At 40.7% G+C, this 24,912-nt stretch overlaps 1 protein-coding gene across 1 annotated transcript in view; it reads right to left on the bottom strand.

The window, feature by feature from the left end:
- The window catches only part of LOC146860461 (peptidyl-prolyl cis-trans isomerase FKBP8-like), a 262,434-nt gene that overhangs the window by 184,889 nt on the left and 52,633 nt on the right, over nucleotides 1-24,912 (bottom strand). Inside the window, exons 2-3 of the mRNA XM_085644351.1 lie at nucleotides 20,205-20,374; nucleotides 7,167-7,255 (exon numbers count right to left, since the gene is read on the bottom strand). Of these exons, the coding sequence (XP_085500477.1) occupies nucleotides 7,167-7,255; nucleotides 20,205-20,374 (259 nt within the window). The remainder of the gene's footprint in view (nucleotides 1-7,166; nucleotides 7,256-20,204; nucleotides 20,375-24,912) is intronic.

Raw genomic sequence — 24,912 nt, 5'->3', positions numbered from 1 at the left:
TGCTACCGAGATGGTACAAGGTTGACATCAACCCCTCCATGTTGGGAATTGTTGCCGTCTGTACATCCACACCGTATGGTAAATCGAGTTTGGCTCTCGCCCTCCTTATTTCCACCTGGTGTTACACGTTTACCTTGAATGCTTATATTATTCTGTAATTCTTTTTATTAGATTGGCAGTTCCCCGCAATAAGGGATCCACTCAGCCCTTAACATATATATATATATATATATATATATATATATATATATATATATATATATTCACTGAAAAAACCATAGGTTTCACACACGTTATAGTTAGGAATTAGCATTTAAAAAACCTTGCAAATTCAGTGAAAAAACCATAGGTTTCACACATGTTATACTTAGCAGGACATTTTACTGATAAAAAACCAATGAAATTCCCCCGTTATAGTTAGTGCAGGCAACTATAACTCACGCGACCGCAATCCTCTGCTGATGACATATGTGTCTTTATGAAAAAAAAATATTTGTAATATATGTATAGCTAAAATTTAATGGAAGAAGACATGGGCAAATAAGTGTCTAAATACAGTATTAGCATCAGCAGAGGATTGCGGTCGCGTGAGTTATAGTTGCCTGCACTAACTATAACGGGGGAATTTCATTGGTTTTTTATCAGTAAAATGTCCTGCTAACTATAACATGTGTGAAACCTATGGTTTTTTCACTGAATTTGCAAGGTTTTTTAAATGCTAATTCCTAACTATAACGTGTGTGAAACCTATGGTTTTTTCAGTGAATTTGTACGGTTTTTTAAATGCTAAGTTACTTTACGCCATTCGCGGCGTGCGCGCCCACTTAACGCAGTTCGTTCCGTGCGCGCACGGTGCGCTTCGTGCACCGTGCACGCACAGTGAGCACGCGGTGCGCTTCGCGCACCGCGCGCCCACTTTACGCAGTTAGTGCCGTGCACGCACGGTGGGCACGCGGTGCGCTACGCGCACCGCGTGCCCACGTTACGCTAGATGGGCCATGTACGCACGATGCGCTTCGCGCACCGTGCGCACATGGAGGACATATGATGCGGTTCGTTGTGAAAGGTAATATTTTAATTTTTCACATTTGTTATAAGTCATGCACAAATGGTGCCCTTCGGGCACCATTTGCACATGGGGTGGGGAGAGTATGGATATTTTATTTTTTTTAATAATTTTTACCGTACGCATACGGTAAGCGTAATCGCCGAAATTATCGAAAAAATTAAAATTCCGTTTTTGGCCTGAGGGGATCTTTGGGGACTCCCTCAACATGGCTAGGTGCTTAGGAGCTGTCTAAACAGCCCCTTTACATGTTTTTGCCCTTTGTATTTTAACCCCCTCTCAGAGTGCGAGAGAGAAAATGGCGGCCGCCACTTCCTGGTTTCGACCGATTCGAATGTTTACTAAGATCTAACAGCCAATCAGATTCGCGCTCGCGCACGTCACCGTACGCGTACGGTAAGCTTACCGTAAGCGCACGGTAAGCGCACCGTAAGCTGGCTCAGATATATATATTGATTTAAAGGCTATTTTCCCAGGAACTACTGAACAGAGTTACACCAGACCTACAAAAGGCACTTCCTTGACCTGAGGACTACCTCTCTGCCAAATTTCAAGTAACTCTGTTCAGCCGTTCGGGCTGTAGCTGTGTCTAAAGGTCCTATGGAAAAATGCATGGGAAAAACGTGTTTTGGGACCCCCCTTTTATCTCAGCCCCGCTTGACAAATCCCCCCGAGACTTTCAGGGTAGGAGCGTAGCGTAGCGCCCCACCTATTTTGAAAATTTCGCGAGGATTCGTCGACCGGCGCCAAAGTTATTCCAAATAGAATGTTGCGGTTTTCCTATGGAAACAGGGTCCTAACTATAACTACCTACTGGCGACCGCCAGTAGGTAATATATATATATATATATATATATATATATATATATATATATATATATATATTCACTGAAAAAACCATAGGTTTCACACACGTTATAGTTAGGAATTAGCATTTAAAAAACCTTGCAAATTCACTTAAAAAACCATAGGTTTCACACATGTTATAGTTAGGTGGATATTTCACTCGTAAAAAAAAATGAAATTCCCCGTTATAGTTAGTTCAGATAACTATAACTCGCGCGCCCGCAATCCACTGCACATGACGTCACATATTACATCACTCATGACATGGTCAGTGGCATCACTCATGACATCACTGATGACATCATCCTTGTGATAGAGTGGCGGTCGCGCGAGTTATAGTTATCTGAACTAACTATAACGGGGGAATTTCATTGTTTTTTTACGAGTGAAATATCCACCTAACTATAACATGTGTGAAACCTATGGTTTTTTAAGTGAATTTGCAAGGTTTTTTAAATGCTAATTCCTAACTATAACGTGTGTGAAACCTATGGTTTTTTCAGTGAATTTGTACGGTTTTTTAAATACTAATTTATTTATGTATTATTATTTTTTTATATATATTTATTTTACAATAAACTACGTATTAAAAATTATTATTTTTTTTTTTTTGGTTTTCACCCTGCGATTTTTTTTTTAAAAAAAAATTTTTGGAGGGGGGGTTTCAGGGTGCGCACACTGTGCGCGCAACCCCGCGATTTTGAAAAAAAAAATAATTTTTTTTGCCTTCGGGGTCCTTCAGGGACCCCCTGACAAAGGCTAGGGGGTCAGGAACTCTCTACCCTGCCCCCTTTTCACGTTCGCCACCTTCCTTTTTCACTCTCGCACTGAAAACAAACAAAATGGCGGCCGACACTTCCTGATTTTGACCGATTCGAACGTTGAATAACATGTAACCACCAATCAGAATTACGCTCGCGCACGTTAGGGTGCTCGCACGGTGCGCGCACCCTGCGCGCGTATAGATATATATATGCTTTTAAATGCTATTTTCTCCGGAAATACTGAACAGATTTACACCAGACCTGCAAAAGGCACTTCCTTGACCTTATGGCTACCTCTCTGCCAAATTTCAAGTAATTCTGTTCAGCCGTTCGGGCTGTAGCTGCAACTAAAGGTCCTATGGAAAAATGCATGGGGAAAACGTGTTTTGGGACCCCCCTTTTTCTCGGCCCCCGCTTGACGAATCACCCCGAGACTTTCAGGGTAGGAGCTGAACGGAGCGCCCCATTAGTTTTGAAAATTTCGCGAGGATTCGTCAACCGGCGCCAAAGTTATTCAAAATAGAATTTTGAGATTTCCTATGGAAACACGGTCCTAACTATAACTATCTACTGGCGACCGCCAGTAGATAATATATATATATATATATATATATATATATTATCTACTGGCGGTCGCCAGTAGATAGTTATAGTTAGGACCGTGTTTCCATAGGAAATCCGCAACATTCTATTTGGAATAACTTTGGCGCCGGTCGACGAATCCTCGCGAAATTTTCAAAACTAATGGGGCGCTACGCTCCGCTCCTACCTGAAAATCTCGGGGGGATTCGTCAAGCGGGGGCTGAGAAAAAAGGGGGGTCCCAAAACGCGTTTTCCCCATGCATTTTTCCATAGGACCTTTAGACACAGCTACAGCCCGAACGGCTGAACAGAATTACGTGAAATTTGGCAGAGAGGTAGTCCTCAGGTCAAGGAAGTGCCTTTTGTAGGTCTGGTGTAAATCTGTTCAGTAGGTCCTGAGAAAATAGCATTTAAATCAATATATATATCTGTGGGCGCGCTCCGTGCGCTTACCGTAAGCTTACCGTGCGCGCACGGTGCCGTGCGCGAGCGCGATTCTGATTGGTTGTTAGATCTTAGTAAACATTCGAATCGGTCGAAATCAGGCAGTGTCAGCCGCCATTTTGTCTCTCGCAGTCTGAGGGGGTGTAAAACAAAGGTGGATAACGTGAAAAGGGGGCAGGCTGGACAGTTCCTGACCCCGTAGCCTTTGTCAGGGGGTCTTAGAAGGACCCCCAAGGGCAAAAAATTAATTTAAATTTTTTTTAAAAAAATCGCCGAATGCGCGCAGCGTACGCGCACGGCGTAAACGGAGAAATTCCGCGAAATTCGCGTAATTACGCGTACCATGCGCGCACGGTAAAATGTTTTCAAAAAGGAAAGCTTAAAAAAAAAAAAAAAATTGTGAGGTAAGGTTGGCTCTTAAAAGAGCCGTTGGGTTCATAGAGGGATGGAGGAAAGAAAGAATGGGAATATTATGAGCGTCTACAAACGTGCTGGTCTATCTTATTGTTAATAAGGGGAACACTGGTCTCCCCAAAAACAATAAGACCACAACACGTTATACACCTCATTACAACCCTCCCAAATCGAGGGTTAACGTCCAGAGGAGCAGAAGAAGGTGATGCTCCCACCTCAGAGGAAGGGCTCAGCTGAGCTGCCGATGATGTACTCGGCTGAGCTTCTGAGGCTGGGCTCTGGTGACTTACTGAAGAGTTTTCTCCAGTATGTCGAGCAAAGGTCCTGGGATGTTTATCCCTAAGGTGTCTCATCATAGAGTGATTTCCAAAGGAATACTTTTTCCTAGGATTTCCTCTTGATAAAACACGGTCACAAAGTGTGCAAGTGACCAGTGGAGCATTGACCTTTTTCTCCCCCTCTGGAAAAGTAAAATACTCCCATATAAAAGAATTCTTCTGTTTCCTCCTTCTCTGGATGATGGTGGTGCTGCTAGCCTCACTCTCAGAAGAGGTCTGCTGTTCTGCCATTGTATCCCAAAGACAATTCAGCTCCTGCTCCTAGAGAATCACAAGCAGTAATGAGGGGAATGGGTGTGGTGTGGGAAGTTTCTGGAACTGAAAGTAGTTTCAACCAATGATAAGTGTTCTTTCAAGCAGTAATGAGGGGAATGGGTGTGGTGTGGGAAGTTTCTGGAACTGAAAGTAATTTCAACCAATGAAAAGTGTTCTTTGTGGATCACATGACCTACCGTGCGCGCTCCGTAAGCTTACGGTACGTGCTCGTAAACAAGTACGCATGCGCAAACGTGACGCTTACGGAGCGCTTACGGAGCGCGTACGTAAGATGCACTCGCGCATGCGCATTACACGCCCCTGCGTAACCGCGACGTTGCTTCCGCGTGTACGCGTACGTCACGCACGTATCACGTAAGCGCGCTGTACTTATGACGTGCGGAGCGCGTAGCGTCAGCTTACCGTACACGTATCCTATTACGTACGCGCACCGTACTTATGACGTACGGAGCGCGTACCGTCAGCTTACCGTACGCGCACGGAAAAAAATGCAAAAAAAAACCTTTCCATAATGCAGGATATAGTACATATATTATTTTATACATAGGTTTACAAAAATTCTCCCAAAAAAATTTGCATTTAAAAAACCGTACAAATTCACTGAAAAAACCATGGGTTTTACACACGTTATAGTTAGGAATTAGCATTTAAAAAACCTTGCAAATTCACTGAAAAAACCATAGGTTTCACACGTTATAGTTAGCTGTACATTTCACTCGTAAAAAACCAATGAAATTCCCCCGTTATAGTTAGTGCAGGCAACTATAACTCACGCGACCGCAATCCTCTGTTGATGCTAATACTGTATCTTTAGCTATACATATATTACAAATATTTATTTTTTATAAACACACATATGTCATCAGTGATGTAATATCTGACATCATCCGCAGAGGATTGCGGTCGCGTGAGTTATAGTTGCCTGCACTAACTATAACGGGGGAATTTCATTGGTTTTTTACGAGTGAAATGTACAGCTAACTATAACATGTGTGAAACCTATGGTTTTTTCAGTGAATATATATATATATATATTTTCCACTAATTTAATAATGTAATCTTATAATAACAATTAGTTTACATGTAGAGTAAATGGTACTGCGCTGGCACAGACAGGGCTTTTGCCTTCCCTAGGAACAATACTATCCTATATTTGGCAATTGCATAGGTTAGTCATAATTTGCTTTTAAATACTCTGTTCTGGCTTTTAAGTTCTAGTTTATCCTTTAAATTGGATTCACAATCTCTTCACCAGCACAAGTGACTTCACAGTATTGAACAATTTCTGTCTACAGTGTGTTACACGTTTGGTTGACACCTGGCCATGTATGTGCATGGATTGACGGATTTCAGTTTTCCTGATGATTCGATACAATCATTTATAATCTCCCTTACTCCATTCCTTCTCCTTACCCTGTTCACCTGACCTTGCTTTTCTCTCCTCTCACTGTTTCATTTTTTCTCATTCACAGGCATTTTTCGTCTCAGGCCTACATTTCTAGTGTCCCGCTGATGATCCCCATATTGTAAGAAGGGATCGAAATGCTGTTAAATATTAGTACCATAACTACTGAAATTGTATGTAAAGAAATGATGGTAGCCCTGGTACTTTAACTGATATGTGACATAATCTGCTTATTAGTTCTACAGTCACTTTGTTTTCTTTTTTAAATGTCTGAGCTGGGAAAATCTTTTTTTCCTAGGTTTGCCGTTCCCCACTGAAATGTTTTGTGTTACATGTTTGAAAAATATATTTATATGTCTATTGAGACATTTCTACATAGACCTTATTTTCCCTCTATGTTTTATAAATACCAGGTAATAGCGTTCAAACACTGCACCCCCCACACTGCACTGCTCGGGCAGAATTTGCAGTTTGAAGGACCTATCCTACACCTACCCTACTTTCAGAGTAAACTGCCCAGCATCGCGTTTAGGACTCGAATCTATAAATGTACCTAGTATAGTTTCCTTCAAAGTATATTCTCTGCAAAACCACTTGTTAGCATTAAACAAGGACATGCATGTATGCACCATAAAATGTTGCAGGAGTAACGATTTTCACACCAGTCTCAAAATGGAAACCTGTGCAAACTACAAGAAGTTGCAAAGATTTCTATAGACCTTCACGAACGTTGCATAAACACTTGGCATCTTCGTGCACCCCTATTTGTGAATATATCTTATTGTGACTGGTGTCAAACATCACTTTGAGAGTACAAAACTATAGAATAAATTACATTTATACGTTGACGTTTTTGCTGTGTAAACAAGGGACTACTCGAGTTCCAAATGAATATTCGAATGGCAATTTAATTAAAAAGGAATATTCAGTCGAGGCACCAATTGCACCATATCCCTGGATCCACTACATTGACACTCGTATTTTTAGTTCTTGCCACGATGAACAGAAAAACACATCATGCCACCTGTTACCTGCCTAGGAGACCGAAGGCATAAAGGGCATCTGTGAGCAAAAGGGATTCCTCTCCCAGCTGCATGGACTGCACGCCCAGCTCCAGCGCCTGAGGAGAAACAAGAACAAGACCGAAATGATGGACTCACCAGTGACAGAGCAGAAACAAATTGCCACAATTAAACAACGTGTGCCCCTTGCTTCCACCCTCACAGTACAACCCTGTAGAAGCCCAGTCGTACATAGCTTCCAAATGAAGACGTTCGAGCTGGCCCCGTGACAGCCAAGGAGGCTGGCTGCACGGATGTCTCCTGCAATTCATTTACTCACTGCAGTTTCCATGGGGTAGGTTTGTGGACGGTCCTTCACACGTGTTAAACTTGCAAGGCCATGCTACAGGGTTGTTGTGAAGGAAACAAGACTGTGGTAAATAAGGTGCAAAATAGGATGATGCATGGTCACAAAATATTGTTTTACATATAGTCCTGTACTTATATCCATGCCTCAATAATGACTACAGATACTGTCAAATTAAGAAAATGTGGAATTAAGAATAAATCTATACTTCCAATATATGCTTACCCTGGTTGTATATTGATAGTCTGAGGCAGTATTTTATAGTGGCACCATTAAGGTGTTTTACTTGAATGAATATCATTGTTCTACATTACACAATGAGGGCATGTTTGTCCTTACAGTATGGAATTATAAGAAAGCACTTCCAAGTCGCCACAACTCGGAATGTGCGTGTTTGTCAATCAGAAACAGTGCAGCGTTCAAGAGGTTAGAAGCCTAAACAGTCAGCTCCTAACCCCGGTCAGCTGTCTGAAACCAAGTTAACGGCAATGAAAGAGATACTCTCAACCCTAAACCAGATGCTGAGGTATACCCAGGCCCCCAGATGACCAGCCACACAGTGGAACAACTTACTCAAGAACAAGCAACACCTTACTAGGGTGACACATTTTACTCACAATAAAGTTCCAGACCACCAGTATAGCCGTGGCAGGAAGCGGCCCATGACACAGTACCCCAAAGCATCAGAAACAAATGTGTTTTGCTTACAATTAATTTCATTCACTTGAACCTAAGGTATTTTGTTAGATTGTAAACTCACCCCTAATTTCCTCTGATAAGACCACCCCAACAAGTTATCACCCTGACACAATACATAGACCTTATCAGAAGTGCTTATATTAGCTCAAAATACCTCAACATCTCAATCTTTGTCCCGCCATAACCGCCAGGCTGTACATCCATCGCCTTACGCTCCTTTACCACTGTCAACATTTCCCCAAAAGTCTGTTTAGAAATTATTGTAATCCGTAAATGCAAGTCAAATTTCATTGAGACTTGTCTCCCCTCAATAGTTACTAAGTCCAATTTGTTTGCCCTCCTACCTGCAGTATCACTTCTTGACACATTTCTAAAGACTTTTTACCTCTGTTCCTGCAACTCTTTCTAAAATGCCCTTGGATCGCACAGTAATTGCACACCTGAGACCATACCGGACAAGACTTATCATTAGCCGTGTGGCCTTCTAATCCACATCTGTAGCACGTACCCCTAAAGTTTGGTTCCACTTTCTTAGGTTCCCTTGTTTCAGATTCTACTTTTTTCATGGTGCCCCTTTGTGACTTCACCACACACACCTCTGTCACATTTTTCTTATCAGCAACACAGCTATCAGTTCCTTTCCAGCCTTGAGTTTCCCCACACACTTCATCATATGTTTGACTTGTTTGGCAACTAAAAGCACATCCTCAAGTGGTGGCTCATCCTTCATCCACAATTCCTCAGGTATCTTATCACTGTTGCAACGCAACACAAACTAGTTTCTAATTCTCTACTCAACTACACCCCCCCAAACTTACAATTTGAAGCCAGTTTCCTCAAACTTGTGACAAACTCCTCCAACGATTCATTCTGACCTTGACTTCTGAAGCCAAAGTGATACCTCTTAAAATGGTACTGACCCGTGGTTGATAATGACGATCCAATTTAGCTATAGCTGTCACAAACTCATTAAGATCACAAGCTTCATCTTGAGAAAGTTCTGGTAAATTTTATAATGCTTCTTGTCCCTCTGCACCTAAATGGTGCAACAACAGAGCATGTTTACACTCCGCACTCATATTGGTATCACATACACGTGCATAGTTGCTGAAAACTTTTTCCATTTGGCCCAACTAATTAAGGGATCTCCAGGAGAGGGTGAAAAAGCAGAGGAGCTGTGACATTTTGCATCTTCACTGCCCCATTTTAATTTATTTATATTTTTTTTATTTTTTTTTATTCTATATCTGAAAAGAAAACTCACAACACCATGTGCTCTCAGAACAGAGAAAATCGCACAGGAACCAGACAAAAACACACATTAATAAAAAAAATGTGTATACAGTTACAGCCCTTACACCATAAGTATCTGTCATCAATAATTGGCATACAAGCAACAAACACAAAGAACTGATGTGCACATCATTGTTGGACATGCAGCAGAAGAGAACCAACTCAAAAGATTGCAGGAATTCCCAAATGCGTACCACAACTTACCAGATGGACGATCAAACCAACTGTGCAGCACAAACTCCTGGTTACAGCGACTCGTGACAGTACAGTCACCCTTCCGTCATGCACTTGGCCGTAAGGCTATGATCACCTTAGTGTTCAAACTGGCGCTGAAGCGGCTCGCGACAGTGCTGCCAGCCCGTAACCTACACGCGCTCGACCCGTGCGACTGCAGCCTCCTCAGCTTAAATTGGCTGTTGTACAAACATGCTGGAAATCATCCACGGGATTACGGCCAATACAGTCCGACCTGGCTGATTTAAAACTATGCGCTAGGGGTTACTCACTTGTCCAACCCTTGAGATTAATGTGCTTACTCCACCAAGCACATCTTAACCCATGCAGATCTGGACAGAAGCTGTAACAGCATCCAGCATCCAATGTCGCCTTGTTGAGGTGTATCCTTATACCTTGGGCTCGGATCCCATCCTGCGTCGCCAGATATGTGATGTTCTTGTAATGAAGACACCGTCGAAGCTCAGTGGTAAGATACGTTTTAATATGTACACCTCATCCAACAGCAGCGCTCATTATAAACTGTCGAACCATCTCAATGTTCTCTCTACACAATATGGCATTCTAATCATCAAGGTTCTATTAAACTCTATGTCACAGCATTCTCAGCTCGTTTCTTTATGGTCTATTTCTAGGAGGTGTTTAATCACAAAGGACATTTTGTGTCTTTTTGAACGATTTCCATTGAGCAGGTTTTTAAAATGTGGCTGTTAATGCAATTCCTACTGAAACAGTATGGGGTGTCTTGACAGGTGAAGTGACTTAATAAAACGATTTGTTTATGAATCAAGTTGCCGGGCATTATGGGACAAAATGTAATTGAGAAGAGAAGTTTTCGAGGTGGTGACCCATAAATCATTCTACAGAAATGTTTCATTTCGTCCTAATGTCACAGATGTGACATTAAAGGGTGTTTTTGCGCATATACATGGTTTCTATCACTGTCGTTTTGTTGGTTGCCAGTAAATTGGGTTTTGTCAGCTGTGCTTTATGGGCGCTAAAAAGGCTTTTTTAAATGATTCTAAACCGTGACGTAGATGGCTCTGGGCGGCTCCATTTAACTTGCGAGGTACAAGAGTTTGGGAGCTGTCGCGGCAACTTTTTCCTTAAGGCCTAGTTCATTTTAAATGAACTAACACTGTGGATCAGCCAACTGGTCATCGATATTTGTTGAAAATGAGCTAACAGAAAGGAGCAATATGAGGTTAGGCGATTCATTTTTGTCACTGAAGGGGCTTTTGTTCCTAATTTAGTAGGCATGAGGTGAATTCTTGAGTTCTGTCACATGGCCCAGGGCATGGGCACGATCATGGGAACCTTGCAAGCGTGCCTCAGGCGGGCTTGGAGTCATATCTCACATGTTCAGTTAGTAGTCCAGCTCAAGCTAGCTCTGCTCCCCGCATGTGTTCATCCTGAGGTCGACGTAAGAGGTTCATTGGCACTCGAGACGCGTATTTTGCAAACTACCTTGCTCAGCCTAAATTGTTTACATTATTGTTACTTATGAGGGCCATGCTCTACCAACTCTCTTTCAAGCTCAGCCAAGGAAGCCTCTTGTCGATACGCTCTGTGATTCACATGATACTAATGCTTGGAATCAACGCTTTTCCAGCTCAACCCAATACTGAGGCATGGCTTGATTTGACATACAGGACTTGAACCAGTGTGAAGGGCCTGCACCGCCTCTGCTGCCATATTCATTTGTAAACTACATAGAGGAGACAATGCACAGAGACCTCAAGATGCACCATTTTCTAAGGTATTAGTAGAACTACTAAGCGTGAGCTATAAATTTTTATATAGAGTATATATTACTCAGTCTACACCCTACAGCACTTTTGTGATCTGAGCTAAAACTGTAAACACTGGAAAAATAAAATAAATATGTCAATAAGGTAAGACTGTCTCAAACTGTTTCTTCACCAGACCTATCTTATCAACAAATGTTATCTTATCAAATTCGCTCTCTGGTATATGTCTGTTTTAGTACCTTGGGGAATCCACAATCCATTGAAAATCTACAAGCACTAAAAGTCCCTGCAATCCCCTAAAGTCATAAGATATAGGGGGACTACATGTCTACATGTCTGCGGAATTTTCAAGCAGAATTCATATGAAAAACCAATTCGTGCAAGCTCTAAATCAGTGCAAGCAGTGTAATGAAGCCTGGCGCCCATTTGAATATTTCTTGTGGAGAATGCATAATTAGAAAAAGTGCTTTATCATATTGCCCAAATTGAATGTTTTGGTATATGAATAGTGCCCCATAATGAATGATTTTGCTATAATGTGACGAAATATGCATGAAAACACACGAGCACAACATCCCCAATAAAAATCGGTTATTATTTGGTAGTGCCAGTACCAGAACATTCAGAAGACCTTTCCAGTTAACATTCAGAAATGTATGCTTGTCTCTTTCAATTTTTCTAAAATACATTATTTTTAGAAATCGGCATTTTACAATGTGCAGATAAATTCTTTCTGTGCTATAATAACTCTACTTAATATGTAGCTATGTCCTGGAGGAAAGTAAAACATGCAAATTTGTAAAAGCGGGAACATGTAACAATGCCAGAAAGTTGTTGTTTATTTCGATTGATTTATTGATATTGGCACATTGTTCTCTAAAATGTTTCGAAAGTCACTGGAGGAGTGAGTAGACTGTAACAGACAATACCAAATTACCCCCCCCCCCTCCCCCCCACCCCTCGGACAAAGGTGACCGGCTGTTTAAGAGTAGAAGGAGTAGCCTAATTGTATATCATTTGATGAAAACTCTGCTATTTCAGGGCAACAATTGTGCATGTGCTCCATCGGTTTTTCCAGTGTGACTGATTGTGATTTGGCGAAACCTTGGAAAAGGCTGCACTCATTTATCAATTTTATTACATGTTGGAGCAAGGACACAGGCATGAAAACAGTGTCATGGTTCAACAAAGACAGCCAGCATTCAAGATGGGCTGAGGCAAGTTTATATACTTAGAACAGTTCCATTTCACTAGTAGATACTAGATATCAGATATGTCATACGTTTTGGGCACAGTACACTCATTCCAACCAAAATTTGGCACTCGTCTCTTACCATTTTTTATGCATAGAGCTGATGTCACCTTACTACCCTAGCCTCAAATTGAACTCCAAAACCTTGTTGATATTCAAGGTTAGTACTTCTGGAAGACCTGAGACTCAACCTGAGTAAACCAGTTTTAAGACATTTGACAGATGTATATTTATAAAATATAAGTGGTATATGAAGGGCAAGCACCTCAACGAGGTTACACGTTTTAACTATTTGGGGTGAACTGTTTTAGGTGCGGTTGTTGGTTAACCAAATTCTAAACTCAATGTGACATCTTGTTGAGTGCACTTCGAGTTTTAATTGTAACTATGGGGACTGATATGTTATTCTTCTGTATAACGTGATATTGATCCATCTTGGATCCCTGGATCAATTCAAAGGGAATTTCTTATATGAATTTTTGGGTATGTTTGGAAATACCCTAGCTTGAACAGTTTGGCAAAAACATAGATTGGAAGTTAAATTTCAATGCTGAGGAGGCATTTTGGGTACTTAAGCCCTGATTCAGGTCGGGAGAGAATGCGGAGTGGAATTCCCATGTGGAATTCTGCTCCACTCAATCATAGCTGGACTGGTGTTCCTGCAAGTTTTACTGAGTGTTAGAAAACCAGACCCGATTTTGGCAGCCAGAAATTCAGGCCAGTAAAATCACTTGAAGCTTCGGCAGCAGCAGCATTCAGGGCCCTGTCCCTGTTCCCACCGAACCTCTTCCCATGATCCGGTCACTTTTCTATTTCCTTCCCTCGCTCTCCTTAATTCCCTCCCTTCACCCCCACCCATAGAGAAAACCTTGCTTCCATGTATTACCAGCTCAAAGCAAGTGGTAAAGGGGAGCATAATATACCTCACAATAGGAAATACCATTTGAAAATCTGCGCAATACTTCTATGCCTACACAATTGTTCCATATTCTGAGAGGTCTATCTTGTAGTTGAATGGTACTAGTGGGGTGTTACCACTGAGTATCAGCACCTACGGGTGAGGAGTTTGTACACCATGAGTATCGTGAAACTGGTAAATGGGACCTTGGAATCAAGTCTGTCAGAGGTTACAATGGACTGTAAGTGTGACAGAAGTCCTATTGGGACATCATAGTTCTATGAAAAAGGGTCTTGTGAACATAAGGGGAGATTTAATTGTCCAGAATATCAGGGTCTTTGGGTCAAGCACAATCATTGTGCTTTGAAAATATGTTTATTGACTTATTGAAAAGATTAAAATAGTCTTATTTTATCTACTTTTTGAAATTGTAATTGAGCTTTTGTAGCACTAAGTAAAACCTTTGCGAGTTGTATGGATTCCTCTATGAACCGTGACATGAAACATTATTTGAAGTAAATGGTTTGTGAGGAATCTCTCCTTGATTTGTTGACTCAGATTGGGCCAAGCAAGAATTTTTCATACAATCTAAACATTGGATGATCCATTTAAAATTATTAATATAGATGTTGTTCATGGTTGAGTGAAACTAGGGAGCATATCCCTGTAGAATACCTACCTACAAGGGGAGACTAAGGCTTGCTTCACATCTGATTCACTGAGGCGGCTACTTGTGTTGTGAGATTGAAAACATTTTGAAAATGAAATGTCCATGTGAAATTACGGTCAACTAAATTTAACAATGTAAATTACATAGATGATATTTAATCAATCTGGTATTTAGCATAGATTTTATATGCTTCAATGTTATTTTGGGAGAAATTGTATGACAGTGAAATCATCAAAAATGTCTAATATTATTTGTGTATCTTGAAAGACAACAAAGTAATGATACATTGTGAATACTTAAAATGATTGGCAATAAAGGTCGCATTTCACCACAGTGGTTTATCTGAGAATTCCTATACTTAAGGGTCCTAGCGGGCCAACTGCCAGCAAAAACATCCTCAATGAATCAAAGTTGACTAAATAAACAAGGGAGAGCACAGCCTGCTAATCAGAAATTACTGTATTTAATATCGTCTAAATGTAACACATTTCATCATATTCTGTGTGGTCATAAAATATGTCCACTTTCAATGCATCAATCACTTGATAGATGCCATCAAAAGACAGATGCATTTTCCAATCCTTTACTTTTCCATCTTCTCTTAACTTGGGATCATAAGAGATGTTGGCCCAGTCAACGTCTTTCGTCCCTAACATTTGACTTCCTCAAGGAAAAATTAATAGAAAAGTTTCAGAGTTAACATCACTTATTATTTCCTGGCATCATTCCTACATGGCCTCTTTCTAGTGATTGATGGACTGAGTGTTGACCGTTTCTATGACCATCAGCTTGAGAATATAAAATAATGTGTTACATTTAGAAGACATGGGATACAGTAATTTCTGTTACCAGGCTGTGCTCTTCCTAGTTTGTTAAGCTAATGAGAAACTTTACATTAAAACATCTTTACATTTCCATGCATATATTCAGTGTGCAAACAGGTATCAATGCATTGATATCACCTATTAATATCCCCCCAAAATAATCTTTTGGCAACAGGGAGGAGCACAAACATAATGGTACTGAAAGTGCAAAGGTTTGTATATGTGTGAGAAATTTGTGTAATTTGCGTTAATGTAATTATGCTAAATTTCAGAAAAAGTATGTGAAATTATGTGTAATAAAGTAAAATGAAAATCCATCTTTTAGCACTATATTTTAGCACAAAATGCACCCTCAAGTACATTTTTGTTGCACTGATGCATTCCACGGTAAAAAAAAAAAACAGCATGCAACCCGTAAGTGGCATTTGCAACAGGTGCTTGCATTACGGCCGCTGGCGGTATTCCTGTGCATTTGTAGAAAAATGTTGACGCAAATGAGCTGTAGTTACATGATGTTGCATAATGACATAATTTAGGAAATTCTACGTAGCAAGTGTAATGTGAAATTCTCATATTATGTGAATTATGCTGGCCTATTTTTGTCCTACAACTGTAAAGGGCATATACCAAGTGCACATAGGGTGCCACCCAAGCTAGCAAGAGCTCTGCATCGCACTCTTAATATTGTTACACAGGACATTATTCATGACACCACTGATAACCTCATTATCTATGTGACCATCAATGTCCTCCCAGAAAACACTTTTGAGTCTGAATCAGATACCCCACTTAATGGCATTGGTGATTAGGCACATGACTGTGTAAAAATCACTTTCAAGGGCATATTATTGATGAAATAATATGTGCATATGTATCAGACATACCACTAATAGAGTAAGAAGAGAAATGTTAAGTAATGGAAAATTTTCAAAATCATCCATTTTTCTCAATCCACAATAGGAAGAAAATTGTTTAATAAACTCTTACCTAATCCATTCTACAAGTCAATCAGAGAAACAGGCACATTTTGGCTGTCTCCCGGTCCAACAAAACATGATCCTGACTTGAACAGCAAATTTTCAAAAATATCCCATTACCATGAAGTTTGGGGTTTAAGAACAGTACATTGGCTGACTCCTGCCGTGTTCCCATTCGTGGTGGGTGGAATTGGATAAGCAAAATATTGCAATTGCGAACTGTGATCCATTTGCACTTACCAATGAATGTAAAAAAAGACCCTTCCTTAACCACTACCCTGCTATACTTGAATAGAAGGACCTGGCCATTCCACTCATACAGAAAAGAATGTGAATGAAACCTCCGTGTATTTTGTTACAGAGCCGGCTTTAGCACTGGTGGATCCCAGTGCAACAATCTTTTTCGGCGCCTCTCTAATGACCTCCTTCTCCAAGGATTCCCTCACTAACACCATCCAACAGTGTCCCTCATCTCTCCACAACCCCATCTGCAAATGCACTTCATTTGTTTTATATGGCTATTCATACCAGTGTAGGGTGGCAGAGCACTTTACATCACACAGAAACAATGAGACATACATGTGTAAATCAGTCTATAGGAAATGTTACACAAGACAATAAAGATTACATAGTGTAGGTATCTCTTGACATTCATAATAGTAGGTAGTGCATTTTAAGAGTGGTTAATCTAAACAGGCACAAAGTTAGGATTTAAAACATACCATAGTGGTTGGCTTTACTAATAAGAATGCATTTCTATCCAAACCAACCCTCTTTTAGCAACATTAAAATGATGAGAAACTGGATAAAACACAACATTCTAACCTACACCATGCAGTTCGCATACAGCTCCTTGATGACTATTCATAGGACACTGTGCTTTATTAGGATTGTAACCTATGAACATGCAAGTAACAAAAGGATCTCTGTGACAAAAGCAGTAACCCACTGAGCTATCCACATAAATACATTTCTGTGATCTGCATGATACATGTTCATTGCAGTATGTATATTAACCTTCTGGACTACTTTATGATGAGTCAAAACTGAAATTAGACAAAGCTTCCATCTCTCTCCAGCAGGAGCATTAATCAACAGTGTTAGCTGACATTTTTATTGTTTCCTGAAACCTGCTGGACACTCAAGGAACTCTGCAGCAGCTTTTCAACCCATAAGTTATTTTTTAACACAGCGCCCCTCCAAACTGAGAGCCTTTCATCCCTCCTCCCCCGTTACTCAGCAACAGGTGTGGCTGCACCGGTCACACCTCCCTAAAGCCTGACCTGTTTTTCTAGATTCTGTGCAGCGCAATCCCTATTACTTATAGCAATCACATAAAGTGGTGCAGTGAGCTTGGATGGCTCATAGAGATGAGCCTGCACAACACAATTCAGTTCAATGGATTAGCAAAACAAGCATGCGCACTAAATGCACTTCTTGAAGACAAAGCTGCAACTACTATCCCTTAACTCAACAGAACTATAACATTTTACTAACAACATTAAATAAAAGTAGTGCTCACAGGATTTGTGCACCAGGAATCCCTTAAACTTGCAATGGGACCACTGTCGTGGATATCTCAGATTGTATTGGTCACAAAGCAACAATTGCGGGGGGGGGGGGGGGGGAGGGGGGAGGTCCAAAAAATGTGTGTGAACAAAAACACTTTAATTAAGTTATCCAGAGCAAACATCAATCACCTCCCACACTGTATAGCATAATGCATCTACTGCGGGGGTCATGATAATTTCAAAACTGTATAGCAGGGCGGGATCCAATTAACTTATTCTCACCCCACACTCAATAATCATTACTACAATCATTGTATACTTGAATGCGTTTCCTTAGGAAAGGCCAGGCTTCAATGTATAATCAAGAGGAGAAATCTTTTGAGAGGCAGTCCGAAAAATCAACTAGATCAATGACATGTTTATATATTTTTTAAAACAATAGGATTTTGCCCTTACAACAAGAACACAATGGCTTTACACACAAGTCAAATTGCAAATTCACCAAATGCATGCCACCTTCCTTTAAGCAAATATTTGTAACTAATGGGTAACAGTTGAATCCTATAGAGATGGTAGCCATCACAGATATTTGTATGTGAACCCAAATTCATTCGCAGATTACCAATTCTGACAAACCATTTCAAGTAATCTTTTCCTTTGACATTTTCAAGATAAATGGCCTTTGTCATTGCATAAGAATCAATAGCAGTCTATCTTTCTAAACTTCTTTTTGCATGCTCTATTATGGAATTAATCTTGAAAGCAGATTCTTTTTGCTGTTTTTCTGTAAGGCTTGCTAAGATCCTTTTCCTTTTTCCCTTTCACCTTCACTCCTTTTCCTTCACACACCCTGTCACTGGGTGTTTATTCTGGGGGAGGTAACCTTGAACCATCATTCCTACTTTTTACTGTTGTTTTTACTACCCACTTTACCTTCTCCCTACTATTTGCTCACATTGTATTTTATTGAGGGTGCCATCTCTCAACCACCATTCACCCATTTTGTAAGGTAATTTATTTGTACTCCTCATACACGGTCCTCATTTCTTCTAATGTTGTTTCTGCAGCCCCCTTCCACACACTCATTTTTACTCCTAACCTTTTTCCTACTCTGCCCCTTCTATCCTCATTACCATCTCTTTGTTTCACTTTATTATTAAAACCCAAAGAAGGGTTCCTTATGGGGCCACATTTATTTCCTCTTAAAAACAGGGCTTTAGAAATGTACCTATACATTTATTTTTTTCTGTTATTTTCTATTATTTTTCACAAATTATATTTTTATTTGTTGTTCCACTAACTGGGTTCCATTACTAAAATTCTCCGAAATTATTTACTATTATTTAATTTAATTTAAATATTGCTTTCACAGTTACCACTGCACCAGACAACGGGGCGCCTTGCTCATTCATAGGCATGGGCAACTACTTTGATTGATCTAAGCAAATATTCTCCATCTTTTAAAAAAAAGAAGGAAGATAAAGAAAAAGTACCCTTCTGTGTCTCATTGTGCCATCTGCTTTAGGAGTGTCATTCATGCACGGATATTACTCAGTCAGTCACTATAGCAGAGTTCTTCAAACATTTAGACTTCCTTAGAACACTCTCCTCATCTCAGCCAATGGTCACTGCAGATGGTTCAGTGGGGACATGGCCTGCCAGTTTAGAATGGACTGTTCCTATTGGAGCAGGACTCGGATGATTTGCATATGCCTGGTTCCTGTCTGAGGTGACATGGTGGGCAAAAAACACAATGGACTGGGGAGCAGCCCACATAATTATCAGTGACTGAGATTAAGTCAAGTATTCTAGCCATCTGTATTTTATATTCCTCATTGCAGCCAGCAAGACCAGGAATACTGCCCATCTGTTACAATTTAACTAGTACGTTCCTGTTTACTAAATGTAACTCCTCTGAAACTCTCTAGTACCTATGCACTGATTCTACCAACTGCTCCTCAAACTATAAACTTCATGTAGACCTGCAACCAACAATAACAGGTTTCATCCAATGACCAGATTGTTTCGTTTTCAGTTAAGATTTAACAGTGAAAAATGAACAATAAACACAGTAGCAATGGGCACTAAATGCACACTGGTCATGATGTGTTTGCTTTCACCTAACCTCCATCACACTGCACTCCACTCTTACCCCTGCTGTTTTAAACATAACGTAATCCTAGCATGGTAACACAGGGTACACTGCTGCGGGATATCTAGGAACAGCAGACGACTCCATCCTTACTGCCCTTGATAGACAACCATGGCAACATGTTCGGTAATATTTCATGATCATGGATGCCTTTACCTTCTTGCTGGGTAAATGTAAGCCATTTTGTACGTGCAAGATATTATCAGGAGGCATGACCTGTTTTGAATACTGAACACTAGCCAAATATCAGTAAATTTCCTAAAATATTATTCTCTTTGCTTCATGCAAGTAGACAAAAGGATCTACGGGGAAAACCTAATGAGCAAAGTACAAGTCAATATCTTTACATGGAAACTGAACAGGAGCAATAGAAAGTATGTTCTATAATCCCCATGAAATTGCTATAAAGTGACATTGAGCAGTTTCGTGGTAGATCCAACCTGTATAACGTCTCCTTCATCCAGGACAAAGGTCAACTTGGGATCCTTCTCCACGAGGGTCCCATCTTCTCGAATGCCTAAGATCTTCACCGTCACCTCCTGACCAGGAAGAGGTTTTGTAGCTTCTCCAAGACCTGCTTTCAAGATTCTTTTCCTCAGTAATTTGTCCTCTGTTGGAAAAAGAAGAGGTAAAGTGTATAATTTAAACCATATTTTCTTTGTGATGTGCTGGAGGAAGTATGGTCTCATCTACACTAGCATCAAATATGTAGAGAATATGTCACTGAGATGTGAGATCTTCTGGCAGTGAACCATGTGATGCTTGATGTGTTTACTATGAACATGCCATTAGTAGAAACAGCTCAGCCATTACAGTCCACTTCACTTACCTCCTCTGCACTACTTCTTTTATTTTGAGGTAGGTAGGAGTCTAGCGTTATGTTTACCTTGATAGTAAGTGTTAGAGGGAGTCGAGACCTTAGAGACTCCCCATATGCAATGTACTAAAAGACGAGATTGCAGGTATTCTTGTTCTATTTTCTGAGTCCAATTACATGTTGCATGTTCTTGGCAGGGTGGAAACTCTCCATCTGTGAATATCGGTTCCGTGTGGTAATGCCCCACCAGTACTGTGCAATTACAAGTTAAACCTCATTCATTGGGGAACATAATGTGGACCAAAATTTACCAGGTGGAATTCTGCACATAATTCCCAGTTCTATTGGGTTTAATGAAAGAATTAACCACCTGCTCTGAGTAGCTGGTAATTGTATGTGAGGGGGGAGCTGGGTTTTTTCATCTTGCTTGGCAATGTCCCATGGTGGAGGGCTGTTGGAGGAGCAGTTTTCAAGTGCTAACTTAGGTTGTGGGGCTAACACTCTCTCCTGAACTCCTAATGGCGCTTTTGGGCTATACAAAACCACTTCGTAAGAGTGTTCGTAAATTGGTAGCTATGGGTCTGCTCTTGGCGAAACGTAGGCTAGCAATGCGCTGGATGCGGGGCCCCGTTCAGATGGTGGCTGAGTGGGAAAAAGACATGATATATTGTAATACACAATCGGAGGTCTATAATGAACTCTTACACCCCTGTAGTCAGCCGAAAAGTTTCTGAGGTATGTATGTACAGTACCAAGCAGCGCAACAAGACAGATCTGTGGATCAAGACTAACAGCTGTCTATTTGGGTCAGAATTGGGGGGATTGGGAAGCGTGGTGTAGATGTTGACTTACTGTTTGTGCTACCTATTCCGCTGACAGAGGATACTGTATCAAAGAACTGTGCAATAACGATATGACACCCCGGCTGGGTGGTTTGGCCTTTTGGTTATGCATATCTTACGCTGTCTTGGTTGCTGAATGGTTGTAGCGAGTAGGCTCAATCCTCGTTGGACCGCGCAATCATGGCCCCCTATGTAATCAAACAAATGTGATATTTGGAAATGTGATCTGTTTTATTTTCCTTCTCTGTATCTGTTTTTCCCCCCCCGCAAAAACACAATAAAACATATATATATATATTTTTTTTTAAATTATATGTGAGGGGTCCTGGGGTTGGAAAGGTTGTGAGAGTGAATGGAATGATGTTGGTTGGCATGTGTAAGTGTAAGCATTTTATGACCCCACTGTGCCTTGGAATGTGGTGAGGCTGGGAGCAGAGACAGAGGCCGGGTTGCACTGCAGCCCATTCCCACTGTGATTTTGCCAGCTGTATTTTACCTTTGGTTAAATCAGGTCGGGTGTTTATCTCCTCCCCAGATAATATCAAAGGGAGGAGAGCACCAACCTGCTTATAACTGAGCAGTGTGGAATTTTACCCGGGAATTCTGTTCTGCTCAGCTTGTATTTGTGGCCATGGATATTTATAATTTTAATACAGTGCCAAATTTGATTATGTTGTTTATTTCACATACACACTCCACCTCCTAATCTGCAGTTGAACGATAAAGTGATGTGTTAAGAAGCTCGCTCGCTTACCAATGTAAAAACAGTGTGTATATTGTAACCTTTAAATTTCAGGGTAAATGCCCTATTAATTTCTAAACCAATAAGTGCTCTTTATGCAGACTGTACATCACACTCTCGTCCTTATTTTGTGGAGGCCTGCATATAAACGGTTGAAACTCATCAACATTGGTAGAGGGAAGACTGCACATAGAAGAGACTGCAATACAAGTTGGGGGTACAGATAGAAACAGACTATCTGGGCCGCCAAAACCTCACTCAAGTCCTGTTGAAAAATCAACTCCTTTGTTCACAATGAGTGAATGTTCTCTGTTTATCCAGTTTGGAGTTAAATGATATCATTAGGTCTGCTTTGTACATCTAATGTTTATTATCAGAGGAAGCATTGACCTGTGTTAAACAGACTATGTTTTATTCTCAGTTATTTATGTTGAAGATCGTGCATCACTAATTTACTGAAATTTGGAATATTACTTGTGATTTTTAGATTGCTTGACCTATACATACAATTGTTGAAATTATAACGAAGATGTTTTGCATGTCTTCCTGCCTTGTGAAACTGAATACATTTATAGGTTGGTGTGGGGGCAGAGGATCCACCATAATAGCTCAATTCTAGCATGCCCACTACCTTGCAAAAGACTGAACATATCAACCAATCCAAGAGCAAATTATCTAGTCCACAAAATCAGTCGCTTTTTCGATTTGCTCAATGAAGGTAAGTTAGAGACGAGTATGACTAGGAATGTTTGGAGGAGAGCCTTCTTGGAAAAAAAGATAGTTGCATATAAAGTCAATTTATAATTTACAAAAAGGATCCCTTGTCAGCAGGAGATAATTCACCATATGCTTAGTTTTCCACATTCTGTAAGTATCTATAAACCCAAATTATTGTCTAATACAATTTCTAACCCTGGGGAATTCTGCAGCACCTTAGGTACTTTGTTGAAAAGATTAAATTGTTTTTTTATGAGGCAAATAGATCCTAGCTCCAAAGATCAACCAATGTTGTTATCCTTCTTTAGTCGAATGGATGGGGCTAGTTTGGTAACTTTTAATTTCTCTCTCAGGTAGAGAGACAGAAACTATTGTTGTGAAGTACAGAACTGGATCCCCACAAAATCCTGTCTCTAGCACCTTCCATACTGCAATGAGTGGCATTCATTTTCAGGGCTAGTCTGTTTCTTGATAAGTTCCTTCTCCCCGAAAAATTGATAAGGTCTTGCCTACCTCATGAAAACAATTTCTTGACCTCAATGATGATAATAGCTATTGCCCCATTACGTTGTTACCTTCCCTGGAGAAGATATTTGAAAGGTTTGTTAGTACGCAATCAACAAGGTACCTCAATGACAGTAACATCTTACATCTTTGGCAGGCTGGCTTCCGTTCAGGTTGCAGAACAGTTATGTGGTAGGTGCATTCTATGTGTAAAGAAGAGGGTGGCATAATGTGGAATGCTCAGTGGTCGAAGTGGGCGGGACCGACAGGGCACGGCGTGCCCCTACTTCTTTCATTTCATAAAGTCCATTCCCCTACTTTCTTATTTTAAATATGCGCACCGGATGGCAGAAATCACCAAGGCCGATAGTTAAGGCTCGGCTTTTCAGGACAGGTGGAACGGGCAGGAAAGGAAAAGGACTCTGTCATTTCCTTTGTGCCCAGAGAAGACAAGGACAGTGTCCAGTTCTCATGTCTCTGGCAGCTGCCCCACCCCCCTCCCTGTCTTTGTTCCCCCTCTTTCCTCTCCTTCTGTCTGGCTCCTCCTCATTTAGTGGAAACCGAGACCTCAAGAAACGGGTTTTACCCTCTCTTTCCTCCTTTCGTTTATTTGCTCCCCTGTGAGATGGATCCAAAAAAGAAAAACACTTTTGCTGGAAACCTCGTCTTTTTCTGACATTTCTCAAGTTCTAAGAGCAGCCCTAGCAGTGACAAGTGTGGGTTAACCTTGAAGGCCTGTCCGCCACAATTCATTCTGAAGTTCACTTCCAGTCTTGCAGGCAGGCCTATGAAGCAACACACCATTGAGTGACAGTGACTCTGTCACTGAGGTCACAGGACCCTTGAGCAGGGTGGCTCTAGGGCAGTGCGACCGAGTCAGGTGCTGACTTAAGGTGGGGGTGTTGTGTTAGCAAGTATAGTATGGTTTTAAAAGCACTTGCTGCCTCCACGCTGGCCTCCAACAATTTTCGGCAACAATAAAAATGTCATTATAACTCCAGTGATTAATGTTCTTAGTAGAGAGAGATGGTGTTTTGTCTTTTGGAAGTTTTGACTCATGGAAAGGAAGCACAGGCGGTTAATGTGCCTGCTGCTAAGAACATGTACCATGCAGATCACAAAGTTTACATAATGTAAATAGGTCAGTGGGTTACTGCTTTTGTCAGAGAGAACCTATTTTTACTTGCAGTTAATAAGTTAAAATCCTAATATAGAACAGTGAGCTATTAAGTGTCATGGAAGAGCTGCATGCAAACTGCAATGTATAAATTAGAGCGTTATGGTATATTCCCCAGTCTTTGATTATCCTAATGTTGCAAAAAAGGGTTCATTTGGGTAGAGATCAATTCTGATTATTAAAGAGAACACCCAACCATGGTATGATGTTTTAAATTCTGAGTTTGTATTTCTCCAGACCAATCACTATTAAACTATGCTGCCTACTAGTATGGTTGTCATGTGACTCCCACACCTTGTAGTCCTTTGTCTTATGCAACATTTCCTATACAGTGATTTACAAACGTATG

Source organism: Triturus cristatus, chromosome 3_1 (assembly GCF_964204655.1).
Source record: "Triturus cristatus chromosome 3_1, aTriCri1.1, whole genome shotgun sequence".
NCBI lineage: Eukaryota > Metazoa > Chordata > Amphibia > Caudata > Salamandridae > Triturus > Triturus cristatus.
The sequence above is the reverse complement of the archived record's forward strand: the minus strand, read 5'-3'. Positions and strand labels throughout refer to the sequence as shown.